Below are 17,749 nucleotides of genomic sequence, written 5' to 3'. Positions count from 1 at the left end.
TCTGTTGTTGGTTTACTCTGTCTACTGTTATTACTTATTTGTATATTTTTGTTGTTTACTTATATTGTTTACCTTCTTGTACGTTTTTTTCTTATTGAATTAAAAAACAACAACCCGACATTCCTTGCAAACGGAGCAGGGAGTAGGGAGCACCCTGTGAAGTACATTTCGGAAAGAAACACAGCCTGAGCATAAGAGTTGATTACCCACAATCCCACAGCGCAAGACAGAGAAGAATCATTGGCTCAGTTGTGATCACGTGACAAACACTCTACTACAGCTTGGCAAACACACTACTACAGTACCCATATATCAAGACCTCGCTCGTTTAATAAGGTAAAATTTATTTTAAAATCTTGCTCGTCTTGCAAAACACTTGGGGACTAAGTTACTCGCAATCCAAGGTTCCAAGGTTTGGATACAACGTCATTGAAGGCTGGGCCAAATGCTTTTGTCTGTATAGTGTATTCAGCAGAACAGTTGAACAATGTCATCCATCCAGAAATCATTATGGACCTGAGGCAGAGGATATGAGACATAATAATTTGGCATTTAAACAAAAAAAAAGGTTTCTTAAAGACTTGTCTGATCACCGAAAGGTAGTGTCTGATCAGGGAGCAGAGGTATCGTGTTGCTGCTATACACCCTAATGAGTGTGTATCTCCTCAAATCTTTCTAGAAGTTTCAGTAAACACGTGAGAGTGTGTGACCGTGTGTTTTGTTTGGTCCCACACCTGTGATGTTTTACGCATTTACAGATGGTGGGTTTGTGTTTCCTGCAGTTACGGGTATTGTCCACCAGATGTCACGAATTTTACAGAAAGTCAAAAAGTGCCGTTTCTTACAGCGCTAGAAGTGCCGTTTCTTACAACGTCAATCGATCAGAACATTTTTATGACAATAAATAATACAAAACAATCACTTAAGAAATAATCATTAAGTGCACAAAAATATGAGATTAGAAATGTGCCTCGCAGATCAGGACTTTTATTGTAAATGATGATACCGACGTATCCTGCCCGGAAGTGCAAATATTTTTTACCCTCTTTTGATTGGGTAATATTCTCCTCGCTCTCTAACTACGATTGGTTGTAGGTCGTAGGTAAAGTCCAGTGTCCAATCCAGTGAAGGATGGGCGGGATTTGTGTGAGTACAGGTGGGAGGGGTAAAAGTAACGGCTCTTCGCCGTGACGTGAAGGTTTCCGAGAAGTGTGCTGATTTCTCCCGGATGCTGCGGCTCGGCGAGCGGCTCGGCGCTGTTAGAGCTCGGCTCATGGAGAGACACGACGGGTTTAAATCATGTCACACCGGGCTGCAGGCTGACGTTAGGTGGAAGTCATTTTTTTTTTATCCTTTGATGCAGTAAACATTTGGTTAGCTTCAGAGCTAAAGCTAATAGAGTGTGCAGTATGGCCCTGTTTTTACCCTGGATGTGACGTCATTTAACGCTGTGCGAGAGGCAACATGAGAGCCGTTAGAGATGTGAAGCGTCCTGCCATGAGAGGGAGCGCGCGCTGAGGGCAGGGAGGTGTCCCGGGTGTCCCCGCTGTCCCCGCTCTCAGCTGCTATGGATCATGTGTACACTCTGCTCACGCTGTTTGTGCCATGCTTAGGTCTGTAACACACACACACACACACACACACACACACACACACACACACAGTGTGTCAGAATCAGACTCTGATTTGTTTTTAGTGAATGAATAGTGAAGTAACACTACAGACTGTTATTGGACATAAAGCAGTGATATAATGATCCCTGTTTCCATTTTCAGTGTTGTGTGGTCGCGTCCCTGCACCGGTCAACCTCACCATGTTTTCACAAAACCTCATTCACCTGCTCACGTGGGAGCCCGGACCGGGGGCTTCCAAAGATCTGCTCTACAACGTCACCTTCTGCTTCTATGGGTATGGACCCTACTGGACATTTGCGTGTTACAGACATGAGAGAGACAGTTTAGTGCGTCAGAGAGACATTGTACCCCAGAGACAGTTTAATCCATAACAAGAGAGAGGGATGCTTTAGTCTCATTAGAGAGAGGGAGACGGCTCTGTCCCGTCAGAGAGAGAGAGAGAGAGAGAGAGACGCCTCTGTCCCGAGAGATAGAGAGTCACTCTGTCCCATCAGAGAGAGAGAGAGATGCCTCTGTCCCGTCAGAGAGAGAGAGAGACGCCTCTGTCCCGTCAGAGAGAGAGAGAGACACCCTCTGTCCCGTCAGAGAGAGAGAGAGACGCCTCTGTCCCGTCAGAGAGAGAGAGAGACGCCTCTGTCCCGTCAGAGAGAGAGAGAGACGCCTCTGTCCCGTCAGAGAGAGAGAGAGAGAGACGCCTCTGTCCCGTCAGAGAGAGAGAGAGACGCCTCTGTCCCGTCAGAGAGAGAGAGAGACGCCTCTGTCCCGTCAGAGAGAGAGAGAGAGACGCCTCTGTCCCGTCAGAGAGAGAGAGAGACGCCTCTGTCCCGTCAGAGAGAGAGAGAGAGACGCCTCTGTCCCGTCAGAGAGAGAGAGAGAGACGCCTCTGTCCCGTACGCCTCTGTCCCGTCAGAGAGAGAGAGAGACGCCTCTGTCCCGTCAGAGAGAGAGAGAGACGCCTCTGTCCCGTCAGAGAGAGAGAGAGACGCCTCTGTCCCGTCAGAGAGAGAGAGAGACGCCTCTGTCCCGTCAGAGAGAGAGAGAGACACCCTCTGTCCCGTCAGAGAGAGAGAGAGACACCCTCTGTCCCGTCAGAGAGAGAGAGAGACACCCTCTGTCCCGTCAGAGAGAGAGAGAGAGAGACACCCTCTGTCCCGTCAGAGAGAGAGAGAGACACCCTCTGTCCCGTCAGAGAGAGAGAGAGAGACACCCTCTGTCCCGTCAGAGAGAGAGAGAGACACCCTCTGTCCCGTCAGAGAGAGAGAGAGAGACACCCTCTGTCCCGTCAGAGAGAGAGAGAGACACCCTCTGTCCCGTCAGAGAGAGAGAGAGACACCCTCTGTCCCGTCAGAGAGAGAGAGAGACACCCTCTGTCCCGTCAGAGAGAGAGAGAGACACCCTCTGTCCCGTCAGAGAGAGAGAGAGAGACACCCTCTGTCCCGTCAGAGAGAGAGAGAGAGACACCCTCTGTCCCGTCAGAGAGAGAGAGAGAGACACCCTCTGTCCCGTCAGAGAGAGAGAGAGACACCCTCTGTCCCGTCAGAGAGAGAGAGAGACACCCTCTGTCCCGTCAGAGAGAGAGAGAGACGCCTCTGTCCCGTCAGAGAGAGAGAGAGAGAGACGCCTCTGTCTCGTCAGAGAGAGAGAGAGAGAGAGAGACGCCTCTGTCCCGTCAGAGAGAGAGAGAGACGCCTCTGTCCCATCAGAGAGAGAGACGCCTCTGTCCCGTCAGAGAGAGAGAGAGAGAGAGACGCCTCTGTCCCGTCAGAGAGAGAGAGAGAGAGAGAGAGAGAGACGCCGCTGTCCCGAGAGATAGAGAGTCACTCTGTCCCATCAGAGAGAGAGAGAGACGCCTCTGTCCTGTCAGAGAGAGAGAGAGAGACGCCTCTGTCCCGTCAGAGAGAGAGACGCCTCTGTCCCGTCAGAGAGAGAGAGAGACGCCTCTGTCCCGTCAGAGAGAGAGAGAGAGACGCCTCTGTCCCGTCAGAGAGAGAGAGACGCCTCTGTCCCGTCAGAGAGAGAGAGAGACGCCTCTGTCCCGTCAGAGAGAGAGAGAGACACCCTCTGTCCCGTCAGAGAGAGAGAGAGACACCCTCTGTCCCGTCAGAGAGAGAGAGAGACACCCTCTGTCCCGTCAGAGAGAGAGAGAGACACCCTCTGTCCCGTCAGAGAGAGAGAGAGACACCCTCTGTCCCGTCAGAGAGAGAGAGAGACACCCTCTGTCCCGTCAGAGAGAGAGAGAGAGACACCCTCTGTCCCGTCAGAGAGAGAGAGAGAGACACCCTCTGTCCCGTCAGAGAGAGAGAGAGAGAGAGAGAGAGACACCCTCTGTCCCGTCAGAGAGAGAGAGAGAGAGAGAGACGCCTCTGTCCCGTCAGAGAGAGAGAGAGAGAGAGATGCCTCTGTCCCGAGAGATAGAGACGCCTCTGTCCCATCAGAGAGAGAGAGAGACGCCTCTGTCCCGTCAGAGAGAGAGAGAGAGAGACGCCTCTGTCCCGTCAGAGAGAGAGAGAGAGAGAGAGACGCCGCTGTCCCGAGAGATAGAGAGTCACTCTGTCCCATCAGAGAGAGAGAGAGATGCCTCTGTCCCGTCAGAGAGAGAGAGAGAGACGCCTCTGTCCCGTCAGAGAGAGAGCGAGAGACGCCTCTGTCCCGTCAGAGAGAGAGAGAGACGCCTCTGTCCCGTCAGAGAGAGAGAGAGACGCCTCTGTCCCGTCAGAGAGAGAGAGAGACGCCTCTGTCCCGTCAGAGAGAGAGAGAGACGCCTCTGTCCCGTCAGAGAGAGGGAGAGACGCCTCTGTCCCGTCAGAGAGAGGGAGAGACGCCTCTGTCCCGTCAGAGAGAGGGAGAGACGCCTCTGTCCCGTCAGAGAGCTAGAGAGAGAGAGACGCCTCTGTCCCGTCAGAGAGCTAGAGAGAGAGAGACGCGTCTGTCCCGTCAGAGAGAGAGACGCCTCTGTCCCGTCAGAGAGAGAGACGCCTCTGTCCCGTCAGAGAGAGAGACGCCTCTGTCCCGTCAGAGAGAGAGACGCCTCTGTCCCGTCAGAGAGAGAGACGCCTCTGTCCCGTCAGAGAGAGAGAGACGCCTCTGTCCCGTCAGAGAGAGAGAGAGACGCCTCTGTCCCGTCAGAGAGAGAGAGAGACGCCTCTGTCCCGTCAGAGAGAGAGAGAGACGCCTCTGTCCCGTCAGAGAGAGAGAGAGACGCCTCTGTCCCGTCAGAGAGAGAGAGAGACGCCTCTGTCCCGTCAGAGAGAGAGAGAGACGCCTCTGTCCCGTCAGAGAGAGAGAGAGACGCCTCTGTCCCGTCAGAGAGAGAGAGAGACGCCTCTGTCCCGTCAGAGAGAGAGAGAGAGACGCCTCTGTCCCGTCAGAGAGAGAGAGAGAGACGCCTCTGTCCCGTCAGAGAGAGAGAGAGAGACGCCTCTGTCCCGTCAGAGAGAGAGAGAGAGACGCCTCTGTCCCGTCAGAGAGAGAGAGAGAGACGCCTCTGTCCCGTCAGAGAGAGAGAGAGAGACGCCTCTGTCCCGTACGCCTCTGTCCCGTCAGAGAGAGAGAGAGAGACGCCTCTGTCCCGTCAGAGAGAGAGAGAGAGACGCCTCTGTCCCGTCAGAGAGAGAGAGAGAGACGCCTCTGTCCCGTCAGAGAGAGAGAGAGAGACGCCTCTGTCCCGTCAGAGAGAGAGAGAGAGACGCCTCTGTCCCGTCAGAGAGAGAGAGAGAGACGCCTCTGTCCCGTCAGAGAGAGAGAGAGAGACGCCTCTGTCCCGTCAGAGAGAGAGAGAGAGACGCCTCTGTCCCGTCAGAGAGAGAGAGAGAGACGCCTCTGTCCCGTCAGAGAGAGAGAGAGAGACGCCTCTGTCCCGTCAGAGAGAGAGAGAGAGACGCCTCTGTCCCGTCAGAGAGAGAGAGAGAGACGCCTCTGTCCCGTCAGAGAGAGAGAGAGAGACGCCTCTGTCCCGTCAGAGAGAGAGAGAGAGACGCCTCTGTCCCGTCAGAGAGAGAGAGAGAGACGCCTCTGTCCCGTCAGAGAGAGAGAGAGAGACGCCTCTGTCCCGTACGCCTCTGTCCCGTCAGAGAGAGAGAGAGAGAGACGCCTCTGTCCCGTCAGAGAGAGAGAGAGAGACGCCTCTGTCCCGTCAGAGAGAGAGAGAGAGACGCCTCTGTCCCGTCAGAGAGAGAGAGAGAGACGCCTCTGTCCCGTCAGAGAGAGAGAGAGAGACGCCTCTGTCCCGTCAGAGAGAGAGAGAGAGACGCCTCTGTCCCGTCAGAGAGAGAGAGAGAGACGCCTCTGTCCCGTCAGAGAGAGAGAGAGAGAGACGCCTCTGTCCCGTCAGAGAGAGAGAGAGAGACGCCTCTGTCCCGTCAGAGAGAGAGAGAGAGACGCCTCAGTTTGTTTAACCTCGGTTGTGTTTGTGTGAAGGTGCAATGCAGAATGGAAGACGGTGGACGGTTGTGTAGCAGTGAGTCACCCGCAGTGTAACCTAACAGATACTTTTACCAATTTGAAGAATACCTACTATATTAACGTTACCGCCATCTCAGAAACTGATCGGTCCACCCCCGTGGCCTACCCTTCGTTTAAACCACTCGAAGACGGTGAGTATCTCACACTTCATTTGCTGATGAGGACATTCCTGTGCTGCACATTTGCATTGTGTGTTAAAACTTATTGTGACTGTTAACTGTATGTGAACGTCTCTTGTGTTGTGTCTCGTAGGTCTCCTGGAGCTTCCATCCCTGCGAGTTTCACCATGTAACAAGACCCTGTGTGTGTATCTTCAGTCTCCATCAGAAAGACTTCGCTCGGTTTATCATACGTTCAAGTACAGGCTTAACGTCACCTTCGAGAAAGGAGCTCCGGTGGTTAGTGACATCTCCTAATTTACATGTCTGACTTTCTTTATTTAGCTAAGGGGGTGTTTAATGTGGTATCTGTTCCTTCTAACATTGTGTCAGTGTTTATACTATTTCCTGTCCTGCAACACTAGCGTGTATAATTTTTTATAAGATCGATTTTAGGCTAAACATGAACCACTACACAAAAGAATCGCCATTGCTTAACTAAATTAACCTTTTTTTCCCGTCTATCTCTAAAGTCTCGTGTTCGTGACCCAGTGCATAACGTATGTGTTTGTGTGTGCGCAGTTCCAGAAGACCGAGGGGTTGAACACTGTATATCTAGAAGTGGCGCCGGGACTGGAGTACTGTGTGTCTGTGAACTTTACTGAACATAAAGCTGTCGCGGGTAAACCGGCCGTGTGCGCTTCTGTACCTGCAGCGGAGAACAACATGGGTAAGGCCTGAGTGCACTACAGCATGCACATTCTACTTATTTATACAGGGAGTGTAACTAGGATCATACAAATCTGATGATAGGACACGTGAAGGCCACAGCAAGAAAACCAATAATGTTCAAGCGATGATGCACTCTGGCCGAAAAAAAGGCTTTTTTGCTACTTTAGCTTTGATCATGGTGTCTAGTTCAAGTGTGAAAATGATTCCTCGTGCTTCCTGAAGGACTTTTTTACAATCTTAGTCCTAGAACATGTTCGTGCCATCAGGGAAGAAAAAAAAACCTCCATAGAAGTGATAACCTGGTCATTCAGTACATTCAGGTCGTCAGCTGACTTCATTTTATTGCCACATAAAGTTGCTGAGTTTAGACCTGAGCACCTGAAGCAACCCCAGATCATAACACTGCCTCCAGAGGCTTGTACAGTGGACACTGGAGGCAGTGTTATAATACCCATGGTATTATTACCATGCATCTTCACCAAACGTTTAATTGATTTTTTTTTTTTTTCTGTTAAGTCGATGCTTCAGTTCTGTCCTTCGAGGTTGTAATAATGTGTTGAAGAGCTCTTCACTCAATTCCAGTCATTTCAGCAATTCCCTTATTAAGTGGAGCTCTTGCATGGTTTAATTTGAGAAATAAAATAATAAAAGTATGTTGTTATAGGAAAATAACCAACAGGGGCTTGACATGTATAGGAATTGCTTTTACCAGCACAAAGCTAATTATTTTCCTGTGTGTTCCTTGTATACACAGTTTTAATTTTATTATTTTTTTTATTTTCGATTATTTTATGCATTTCATCTTTTTATAGTTGCATGAAATGGTTTGGAACATCATGTCCTGTTATATTTACTTTATTGCAATTATAAACAGTCATTTATTCACTTATCTGTCTCTTTTCTTCCCTTTTTTTTCTTGACGTTAATATGACAAGAAACCACATCCTCTCTGTTCCCAAGAATTTTTTTTCCACTTGTCTTAACTTAAAAGCTGACACGAGCAGAGGCTCCTCGCCAAAATACAGAAAATTTCACCATATCAGCGACGCATGTTTTTGTTCATTACTAACAATCCCGTTTGTGACGTGTATAGCATGCAAGTACTAAGTAGACAATACTGAATATTTATACAACTAAGCAGTTCAATCTAAGCTATGATCAGAGGTATATTATTATTCTGTTATTGCACATTATACAGAGCTGACAGAAGTTAAAATGAACAAAACTCTGATATAAAGAGACTGAAATAATATGCCAAGAACACAGGGAGAATTTTGCATGAAAATTCTGACCCTGGCAACTTTGGGAATTTGACGGCCATCTGGTGGCGCTGTCAGCATGCACGAGCGTCCACAATCCAGCTATAATAGGGCCACATGCACCATCTCCAGTGCTCACGGCTTTTAGGACGTACATGAGCGTCTTTACACCCGTGAGCAAAACGGATGTCCAACGGATGGACTACACTGATCCCTGACTGACAAATCCCCCAAGTACTTGTGATTAATAATGTTGAGTAATTATCACTATAGTAAACCATATGAGTGAGAGCAGATACGTCTTTCTCTTTTCATAAAAAAAAAGACTATATGAGACATACTAATAAGGCAATCAGTTTATCATTCACATAGCTTTTTTTCACTATGATTTATGAGTTTTTCGCAGATTAGAGACACACTTGTCATTTTCTGTTCCTGTTTCTGTTTCAGATGCCGTTATCTCTGTGATGTTGTCTCTGCTGGTGCTGGGGATGGGGCTGCTCATTGGTCTGATTGTTCTTAAAAGGTTCCTATGCTTAGCACCTCTACCGTTAGTTCTGGTGAGAGACGCTTTCTTTTTAAAAATCTATTATGTATTTGTAGCTCACAAGCTAGACTTGATAGCACAAACACAGTGACGACTCGAATGTGAAAAACAAGAACGTGTGTGTGTGGGTGTGTGTGTGTGTGCTAATAATCTGCACAGTCAGCATTTTCATGTTAATGGACTTTTTTTTTTTTTACATCCTAAAACTGTAATCTGTGCCTTCTTGACTCATATCCGTTCTTTAAATAGTTGTACAAGAAGCTAGAAGACTATACAAAATCTTCCAAAATTTTTATTTAACAGAAGTCCGGCCGTGATGTACGCCAGCGCTAAACAAGGTGTTAACGTGAACAAAACATTGACATTATGACATTTACAAAATTCCAGTTCCAGTCATATAAATGCACTATAACGCCAAAATTATTTACTCCCCTGCTGCCTTCACATGCATATGAACTTGAGTAACATACAATTCTTCTTCTAATCCATAGAATTTAATATGATGTTGGCCCCGCCCCCGTTTGGGGCTATAACTGGGAATTTTTGACCATTCTTCCAGAAACACATGTGTGAGATCAGACACTAATGTTGGACGAGAAGGCCTGGCTCGTGGTCTCTGCTCTAATTCATCTCAAAGATGTTCTATCGGGTCGAGTTCTTCCACAAGAAACTCACTCATCCACGTCCTGATGGACTGTTGCTTGGTCATGTTGGTTCATGTTGGTCCATGTCCTTATGGACCTGGTGCATTGGTCAGTAAAAGGAACTCTAAATGCTTCAGCACACCAAGACATATTGGACAATTTCCTTAGGTAGAAGAAACGCTGCTGAAACTTTCTGATGGCAGAGGTGATGTTATTGCCCCACGTTAGGTCCTCTGTCACAGTTAGGCCAAGAAATTTAAAGCTGGTATCCCTCTCTACCGTCCCATTTCCAATAGCAAGTGGTAAGTGGATGGTCTTTGTGCCCTTACGAAAATCCACAATCATTTCCTTGGTATTCTTGATGTTTAGGGCCAGGTTGTGGGCGTCAGACCAAGCTGCCATGTGTTTTACTTACTTTGTATATGAGGACTCATCATTGTTAGTGATCAGGCCTGACACTGTGATGGCATCAGCGAATTTAATGATGTAATTAGAAGGAAGGGTGGCGCAGCATTCATGTGTGTATAGTGTATAAAGTAAAGGGCCAAGTACACATCCCTGGGGGACCCTGGTGTTAATGCGCACTGTGGCTGATATGCATTTATCCACTCGGATTGACCGTTACAAGATGGATAATGTACTGTAACAAGAGGAATATAAATGGAAGCGGTGGTTTGAAGGGGTTAGCCTTTAGCCTACCCTCCACACCTGCCTGCTTGGCTCTCTTCCGTCTCCTCTAACAACGCCTCCTCCGTTGGTTCGCTGCCGCTGAAATTCCCGGTGGTGATCTAGCAATCTTGGGAGGGATGAAAACATCCCTACAGCATCGCTGACGCTGAGTTGTTTATCCCGGCTGTACCAAAGAGCCTCGATATGGTAACAATATTCCGAAACACTCAGTAGCACTAACAAAATAAAAAAAAACTATGCCAACAAAGAGAGCACCGGGCTGCTGCGTCTGCACGCCACCGCCATGAACAAAGCATATTAATAAAATATGCATGTAAAGCATGATAGTGTAGTGGTTAGCACTGTGGCCTCACACCTCCAGGGTCGAGGGTTCGAGTCTCACCTTTGTGTGTGTGTTGAGTTCTCCCCGTGCTTGGTGGGTTTCCTCTGAGTACTCTGGTTTCCTCCCACAGTCCAAAGACATGCAGATTAATCCTATTGATTTTTCTAGACTGAGAAAATACACATAAACGTGAGTCAAAAAGCTCTAATAATTCAAATCCTAAAACTAATCTTTGCAAGTGTGTGAAGGCAGTAATTAAGGTTTAAGATTCAAAGAACTTTATTAATCCTGTGACATCCACCGTGACATGCATCAGATGTCTTTCAACAACTGCATGTAAAGTGGGAAAACTTAATGAGATATTTAAGGACACAGGATGAAGTTTAAAGCAGAGCGATGCACCGTGTTTAACAGCTTGCGGACTTCAGCTCACAGTGTGATCGTTTAGGCACCAGTACCGTTGGTAAAGCATCGATTTGGCACCGATATCGTGAAAATCCCAAACGATACCCAACACTAATGATTTTGCACACGATGCAGGCATGATCAACATATATAACTTATGTACTAAAGATGATCTCATGCATAAGACTTTTTCACAGTCCTGTATATGGCATTATTAGTTTTTTTCCCTTACATTCATCTTTTTTTCAAAAACATTTTTTATGTTTATAATTATAAACTTAATCATGAAAAGACGTGTTACTAAAGAATGTAACGTGTTTCGCCTCCACATGTCGACTTTGGGGAAACACACTGTGGGTTTACTGCTGGCTCGTTTTTTGCTCAGCGACAGAGGAACGGGTATAATCATTACTACCACTACTGAGCTTCGAGAAATCTCTCTTGAGTAGATAGTTTTTTGCAGTTGTGGTCACAAAGCCACAAGGTTTGTTTGTATTTATTTTTTTTTTACTTACTGAAATGACTCATCGTGTCTGTACAACATGGTCAGGCTGCCAGGGTGTGTGTACATTCAAGGTAGAGCGATATGGAAAGACGAGTATGATTTGGTGGGGTCTTAATATTCATACTGTGTGTTTGGATTTTTTTTTAAAGTCAGCATTGCCCTAATGTTGTTAATGTGTCGAGTTCATGAAAATATTCAACATTGTGTATGATATGACAGATTAATTCCCTCTATGATGATGATGATAATGATATTGCTGATTATATTACAAGACTTTCCAAACCTTATACGTTTTTGTATAAATCCTAAAAATGTCACAGTACACTGGTAAAAGTTATCACTTACAATGCTGTGAAAAAAATATTTGCTTCTTCCTGTTCCTCCCCATATTTGTCACACTGAAATGATTGAGACAATAAACAAATTTTATTACACAAAGATAATAGAGTAAATGCAAAAAGCTGTCCAAAGCTGCCGGGTAAAAAAATAGTTGCCCTCTTGTTAATTCATGAATGAACTGCGATTAATCCAGATTTTTTTGGGGAAAAACAGAGTTAAATTTCACTTGCCACACTCAGGCCTGCCTACTGCCAGACCTGTTGAATCAAGAAATCACTTAAATAGAACCTGTCTGACAAAGTGAGACAAACGTTACATCTGGCGTAAAACTAACACAGCGTTTCATTAAAAGAACATCATACCAACAGTCAAACATGGTGATGGTAGTGTGATTAGTCCTGGCCTGCTCTGCGGTTTAACCCCTGGCTTCTTCCTCTGCCCTCTATGGAGTCTCTCCACTGCATTTCAATGGAGCCCAAGGCATACAAAGATGTTCAGGTGAATGAAGAGGTGGATGTGGTGGCATTCGAGAAGTGAAGGGGTTTTGAAAACGTTGCGTCTCAGGAGAAGTCGTCTCAGGACAAAAACGATCATCTCTTTTAAGTTCATCAGAGGTCCCGTAAGAGCCTGCACGTAACCTGAGCGCCGGAACGTGCCCACATGGTCCCAAAACCTTTTCAAAATAATAATTGATAGAACCATGAATTCTGCGCTCTACCAAATAAATCCAGAAGGACAATGTCCAGCCATCAGGCTGAAGTGCATTTGGACAATGATCCGAAAACACTCCAGCAAGTCCACTTCTAAATGGCTCGAAAAACAAAATAAAAGTTAAGAAATGGAGTCCGTACTTGAATTCGATTGAGGTCCTTAAACAGGCCATTATTGCTCGAAAAACCCTCCGATGTCACTAAATTAAAACAGTTTTGCAAAGAAGAGCGGATATATATGTGCCGTATATATTTTATTTATTTATTTATTTTTACAGAACTGTAAATAGACAAAAAATATATATATTTTTCACTAATTAAATTAGAGCTGATGTGAATCAGGACTGTGAATCTGCACACTCTTTTCCCCTAATTTCCTCTGGTAAAAATAAATGGAGAAAGTAGATTATAAGTATTATCTAAAATCAGTGTGAACATTATTGAGTACTGATAAGTATGAGGAATGTAGCCACCCAAAATGATCAAAACAGCTTAGTTTAACTAAAAGGAGGATGATTTGAACCCAAAAAGATTATATGTAGGCGATATAGATAGAGCACCAAGAACTAATTAGAAAGGGATTTAAACACATTTAATTATTTGAGAAAACCATTTCTGTTGAGTACAGCATCGTGAACATTTCTAAAAGTTTTAGATCACAGAATGTTTAATGTTTATTACTGATGTGGTAGAAGTGAGTCTCCATTCTTTTGTTTCTGAATGATTTACTATGATTTATGAAATGTAACTAAACATGCACCAGTGATTTAAAAACTAATGTCTGCTCATGCTTCTCTTCCCAGAGCTCCTTTAAGCCCCCGTATCCCTGGCTTCTTCTTCAGCCCTCTGTGGAGTCTCTCTACTGCATTTCAGTGGAGCCCAAGGCATACAGAGAAGTTCAGGTGAATGAAGAGGTGGACCAAGAGAAAGAGGATGAGGTGGTGGCATACGAGGGGCGAGGGGGTTGTGAAGACGTTGCGTGTCCTGAAGAAGTCTCAGGAGAAACACAATCTTCTCTTTTGAGTTCCCCAGAGGCCCCGTATGAGCCTACTCGTAACCCGAGCACCGAAACGTGCCCACTTGATTCCATAACCCTTTTAAAGGAGCACATGTTAGCGCCAGACATGGGGACACCTCACAGGGAGGAAACAACTCCCCAAAATACAACTCATGCAACACACCTTTTACCCCTAACACCAACCCAAGAGCTTGAAAAGAACGACTTGGCCTTGACCAGGCATCAAAGAGGAGATGACCTCAAGCAGGAAGATGAGGAGGACGAAGAGGACAATGACGATGTTAATTTCTTTTCATTGACCCTGGGAAGTCAAAATTCAAAACAGGAAAAGACCGAGACAGATGAGAACATGGAGAATGATGTGAAACTATGGAAGCCTGAGGTCCCCTTAATTGTGTTAGGGCCACCAGAACCTCTCCTGGACATTCAGCCCATTCAGGACATTCAGTGTTCTGAGAGCACAAACTGTCTCACTTCATACTCTGAGGAAGAGGAAGAAGAGCAAGAGGATGGTATGGAGGAAGAGGAAGCTTTCTCTGGATATATGATGCGTGAAAAAAAAAACACATTTCTATAGGACAAAATATTTCCTGTCTGTGAGCAGCCGCACTGCCACACGATGCCAGTTACTGGAATCCAACTACCACAGCACTTGATTGGAGACTGAACAGTATTGTTTCGTTAATTGAGTCGTCTTCAGTAAGTGCCTTATTCTCGTCGTGGTCACGGTGAGTTCGGGGGGAGGTGTTCTCAGACGACCGGATGTGAGGGTGTAAAAAGAAAAAACACACTTAACACAGAATTGAGTGAACTGATGCAAATCAAGCTCGGGGTCAAAAACCAGGAATCTTGGGGTTGGGTTTCTGTAAGGGCTGTGGAAAATTGCTATTTTTTAAAAATTGTATATATATTTTTTTTTACCTTTTTAAAAAAATTAAATAACTAACTAAATGGTGTTGCCATAGATCATGAGTTCACACGTTGAAGGAAGATGCTGCCTTCCAGTTAATTTATTAACTCAAAAAATTACAAATCAATCATCTCTAATCGAAATGTGTTATGACGTACAACAGGTTCATATAGTATTCATACAGTGTCCATACCATATTGTGTTGTAGGTTACATTTAAAACTGATAGAAGGGCCTTTTTTTTAACCGTCAATTTACAGGCAACGACAATGTCAACAACTTTTTTATTTGCAAATTAATTCAAGAAATCTCTTTGTTTTGGAAAAGTATTCAGACACTTTGTTCAGTATTTAAAGGTCACATGTTTTGCTGTCTCTTTTAACAAGTTATCACAGGTTTCAGAGCTCCCATTAACCCATGTGTAGCAGGGGATCAGGCGTAGCTCAGTGGTTAAGGCGTTGGATTGTCGATCAGAAGATCCCAAGTTTAAACCCCAGCACCCCCAACTTATATGGAAAATGGCCATAAATTCAAAATGGGGTCATCTGTAAAGGCCTTTTACTTTGTACTATTGAAAACAGTACAACATAACAATATTTAATGATTTACCATTTGTTGAAAATATGCACTCATTTTAAATCTGCTTGTGTCTGTAACATGCTCCAAAAAAGGTTTATAAACATGTAACATCACTATTTTTGTTTATAACTCTTTTGGGGCCATTTGGGCACTGGGTATTTCACCTTATTTTTCAATTGTACTGGCATATTTTGCACTTTATAATCCACAAGATATTCTCAATTGAAACAGCAATTTATAGTGGCCATTGGGTTCTTGGTTGGTTCTTCTATCTCAGGTACTGAGTGGATGGTGGGCCGGCTCTTGAATGTGTTCGATGTTCCAATATTATGGAGTCGTGCAACTGGGAACAAGAATTTAAATATGATTTTATGCTCATGACCAGATTTATGTCTTAACGTTTGACAGTAGATGTCTATGGAACCTTTCTTGGATTTTATGGCTTGTGGGATCTTATCCTTACAGGTGTACAGTATGCATTTCTACATCATGTGCAGTAAATTGAATTTGCCATTTGAATTGGACTTCAGTTAAGTTCCAAAGATGTCAAAATAATCACATCAATCAGGATACACCCGAGTTCAGTGTGAAGTGCCTGAATACCTGAAGCCAAGAGAGATATCTTTTAAATAAGATAGTGAATTTTAAATAAATTTACAACCTTTTGATCAAGACGTAGGTGGAGATCTTAAAAAAGTAAGTTTAAAAAAAAAATTGTAACACGAGGTGTGGAATAACTCATGAGGTTGAAATGCCTGTGGATTCCACTGTAGTTTAACACATTGAGCATTCCATAAAACATTAAACCAGGAGCTTTAACAGACCAAGCTTGGACAAAGGCCTGTCCAGTTTTTGCATTAAAGTAATATTGCCTTGCATTTACAATTCTTCAGAGAAAGATCTCCGTGTTTAAATATTTTAGTGTTTGCTTGATTTGCTCTAAGATTGTTTGCATCATTAAACGTTCCATCAGTGTGGCAGTTATTTTTTTTAATGGTGCTAGATCATGAGTTCTGTATAATTGAATTATTTTCGCACAAGTTGTCTAGGATCATTACCTCATTTTAGTTGTTACAGCATTAGTTTAGTTTACAGCTCTGTATGAAGTCATCTACACATACTTGGCGAGTCCCTGTTTTACCTTTAGTCTGGTTGCTTTTCATAATTTAAGACACTCGATACGCGTTACACCAGAAATCTGCGCGTAAATAATGATAGTGCCACCGCTGCCGTAGCACCTTCAGCCGTGTGTGTTATGGTGGACCCAGGAATATTCTGGCCTATACAGTCTTAAAATATACAAAGTCAGGGGTTTTAGTTATGTGGCAAGGGACACACTAGCTATAAAAACTACTACTTGTCATGGGTGATTATCAGAGGAGCTGTCCACTACACTTTGCCTACTGTATATCTGATTAGATCAATATTGCAGATGATTCGTGCAGAAAAGCCCTTTTACCCAGTTTTCATGGCAACAATGGACAAAAATTAAAGTGTTTAAATATAAACTTTAGTCAACATTTCACTATATTGATCAAAATAGCACATCAATAGCAATGATGAATGAGCTTTTCAACAGTATTTCATATTTACTGGATAAAATATTACTTTTTACAGCGTTACTTATTCTTTTCTTTGTTTGTATGCCAGTCCTGCAATATGTGCCAAATCCTGTTACCTACATACCGTGTGTGTATGTATGTGTGTATATATATATATGTGTGTATATATATATATATATATATATATATATATATATGTATATATATATATATATATATATATATATATATATATATGTGTATATATGTATGTGTATATATATATATATATATATATATATATATATATATGATCAAATCTAAAAAAAATTTTTATTATAATTGCTATCATGCTGCCTGGATTATGCTGCCTGGATCATGTTCATTATTGCCTCAGTATTGTTTGTAACTCAGCATTAAACAGAAAGGTTGTTGGTTTCATAAGTAGAAAGCAAGAAGGTTATTTTACAGGCAGGCGTGAAAAGTGTCAACGCTGTAATCTCTTTGATGTATTTCAAGCACGTCTGCTTGCCAACATGCTCATGCGTTCACTTTTTGATATGTTTTACTTTTTTTCACTTTTTTGGGTACAGTATCTTGTAAATAAACTGTATGTACCTTGTACTTTTATAAGAAATATCTGTGTTCATATGCTGTGTTGGTAATCTAGTAATCTTATTGGTAATTCCATAACTCATTAGCTTCCTTTAGCATCAACTGCAAGAGGAAGTACAGGTTTAAAGAAAGACGGTCTTTTTGAAACATTTTAATGCTGTAGGAAACAACACAGCTAATGGGAACACTAGGGTAAATAACAGGTAGAGCAGTATGTACTGTATCTTTGTGGTGCAGAAATCAAACTGGTCCTCTCAATTAACAGGGGGGGAGAAAAAAGCAGCAATGATTCAAACAGAGGAAGCCATCATGTTCAATTTACTGCTAGATCTGACTGTTACTGTTAAAAGCACAAAGACACTTATCCTTTTCAAGTCTTTTAGCTTTGGATCCAGTGTTTATATTTGTATTGTATATAAATCTTTAATAAATTTCATAAAAAAAATACATACCTCTGTGTATGTTTCCATGATCCATAGATATTTTTTGATGCAGAAACAATTTCTCTTGCTCTACTCACAGTTGGTTGGTTTGTTTTTGTTTTGTACAGTATATTATTTTTTAGATACATTTTTGCAGCAGGTTAAGAGCCGTTTAAGTTATGAAACTTTTTACAATTATTTTTGAAATTTTAAAAGTTGTAAAAATATCATAATTCCCCAGAAAAAATTGCACCACACCCAGCCTGCCACACAGGCCTTCCTACCAGCTCAGGGAACTGGGGCATTCACAATTAAGCAC

At 43.8% G+C, this 17,749-nt stretch overlaps 1 protein-coding gene across 1 annotated transcript; it reads left to right on the top strand.

The window, feature by feature from the left end:
• The first annotated feature begins 1,193 nt into the window (after positions 1–1,193).
• Positions 1,194–16,609, top strand: LOC128524608 (uncharacterized). The gene is made up of 7 exons (XM_053497255.1): positions 1,194–1,613; positions 1,776–1,908; positions 6,051–6,226; positions 6,348–6,493; positions 6,776–6,923; positions 8,635–8,744; positions 13,150–16,609. Exons 1-7 carry the CDS (start codon positions 1,568–1,570, stop codon positions 13,939–13,941), a joined length of 1,551 nt encoding a protein of 516 aa, XP_053353230.1. The 5' UTR covers positions 1,194–1,567; the 3' UTR covers positions 13,942–16,609.
• The last annotated feature ends 1,140 nt before the right edge of the window (positions 16,610–17,749 follow it).

The sequence above is a fragment of the Clarias gariepinus genome, chromosome 5, assembly GCF_024256425.1.
Source record: "Clarias gariepinus isolate MV-2021 ecotype Netherlands chromosome 5, CGAR_prim_01v2, whole genome shotgun sequence".
In the NCBI taxonomy this organism is placed as follows: domain Eukaryota; kingdom Metazoa; phylum Chordata; class Actinopteri; order Siluriformes; family Clariidae; genus Clarias; species Clarias gariepinus.
The sequence above is the reverse complement of the archived record's forward strand: the minus strand, read 5'-3'. Positions and strand labels throughout refer to the sequence as shown.

What these genes read in the sequence shown, in the direction of transcription:
- LOC128524608 (XM_053497255.1), top strand. Translation starts at nt 1,568, where the DNA reads ATGGATCATGTGTACACTCTGCTCACGCTGTTTGTGCCATGCTTAG. An exon ending in GTTTAAACCACTCGAAGACG is followed by an intron (nt 6,227 to 6,347) that starts GTGAGTATCTCA and finishes TGTGTCTCGTAG; the next exon opens with GTCTCCTGGAGCTTCCATCC. An exon ending in CACCTCTACCGTTAGTTCTG is followed by an intron (nt 8,745 to 13,149) that starts GTGAGAGACGCT and finishes TTCTCTTCCCAG; the next exon opens with AGCTCCTTTAAGCCCCCGTA.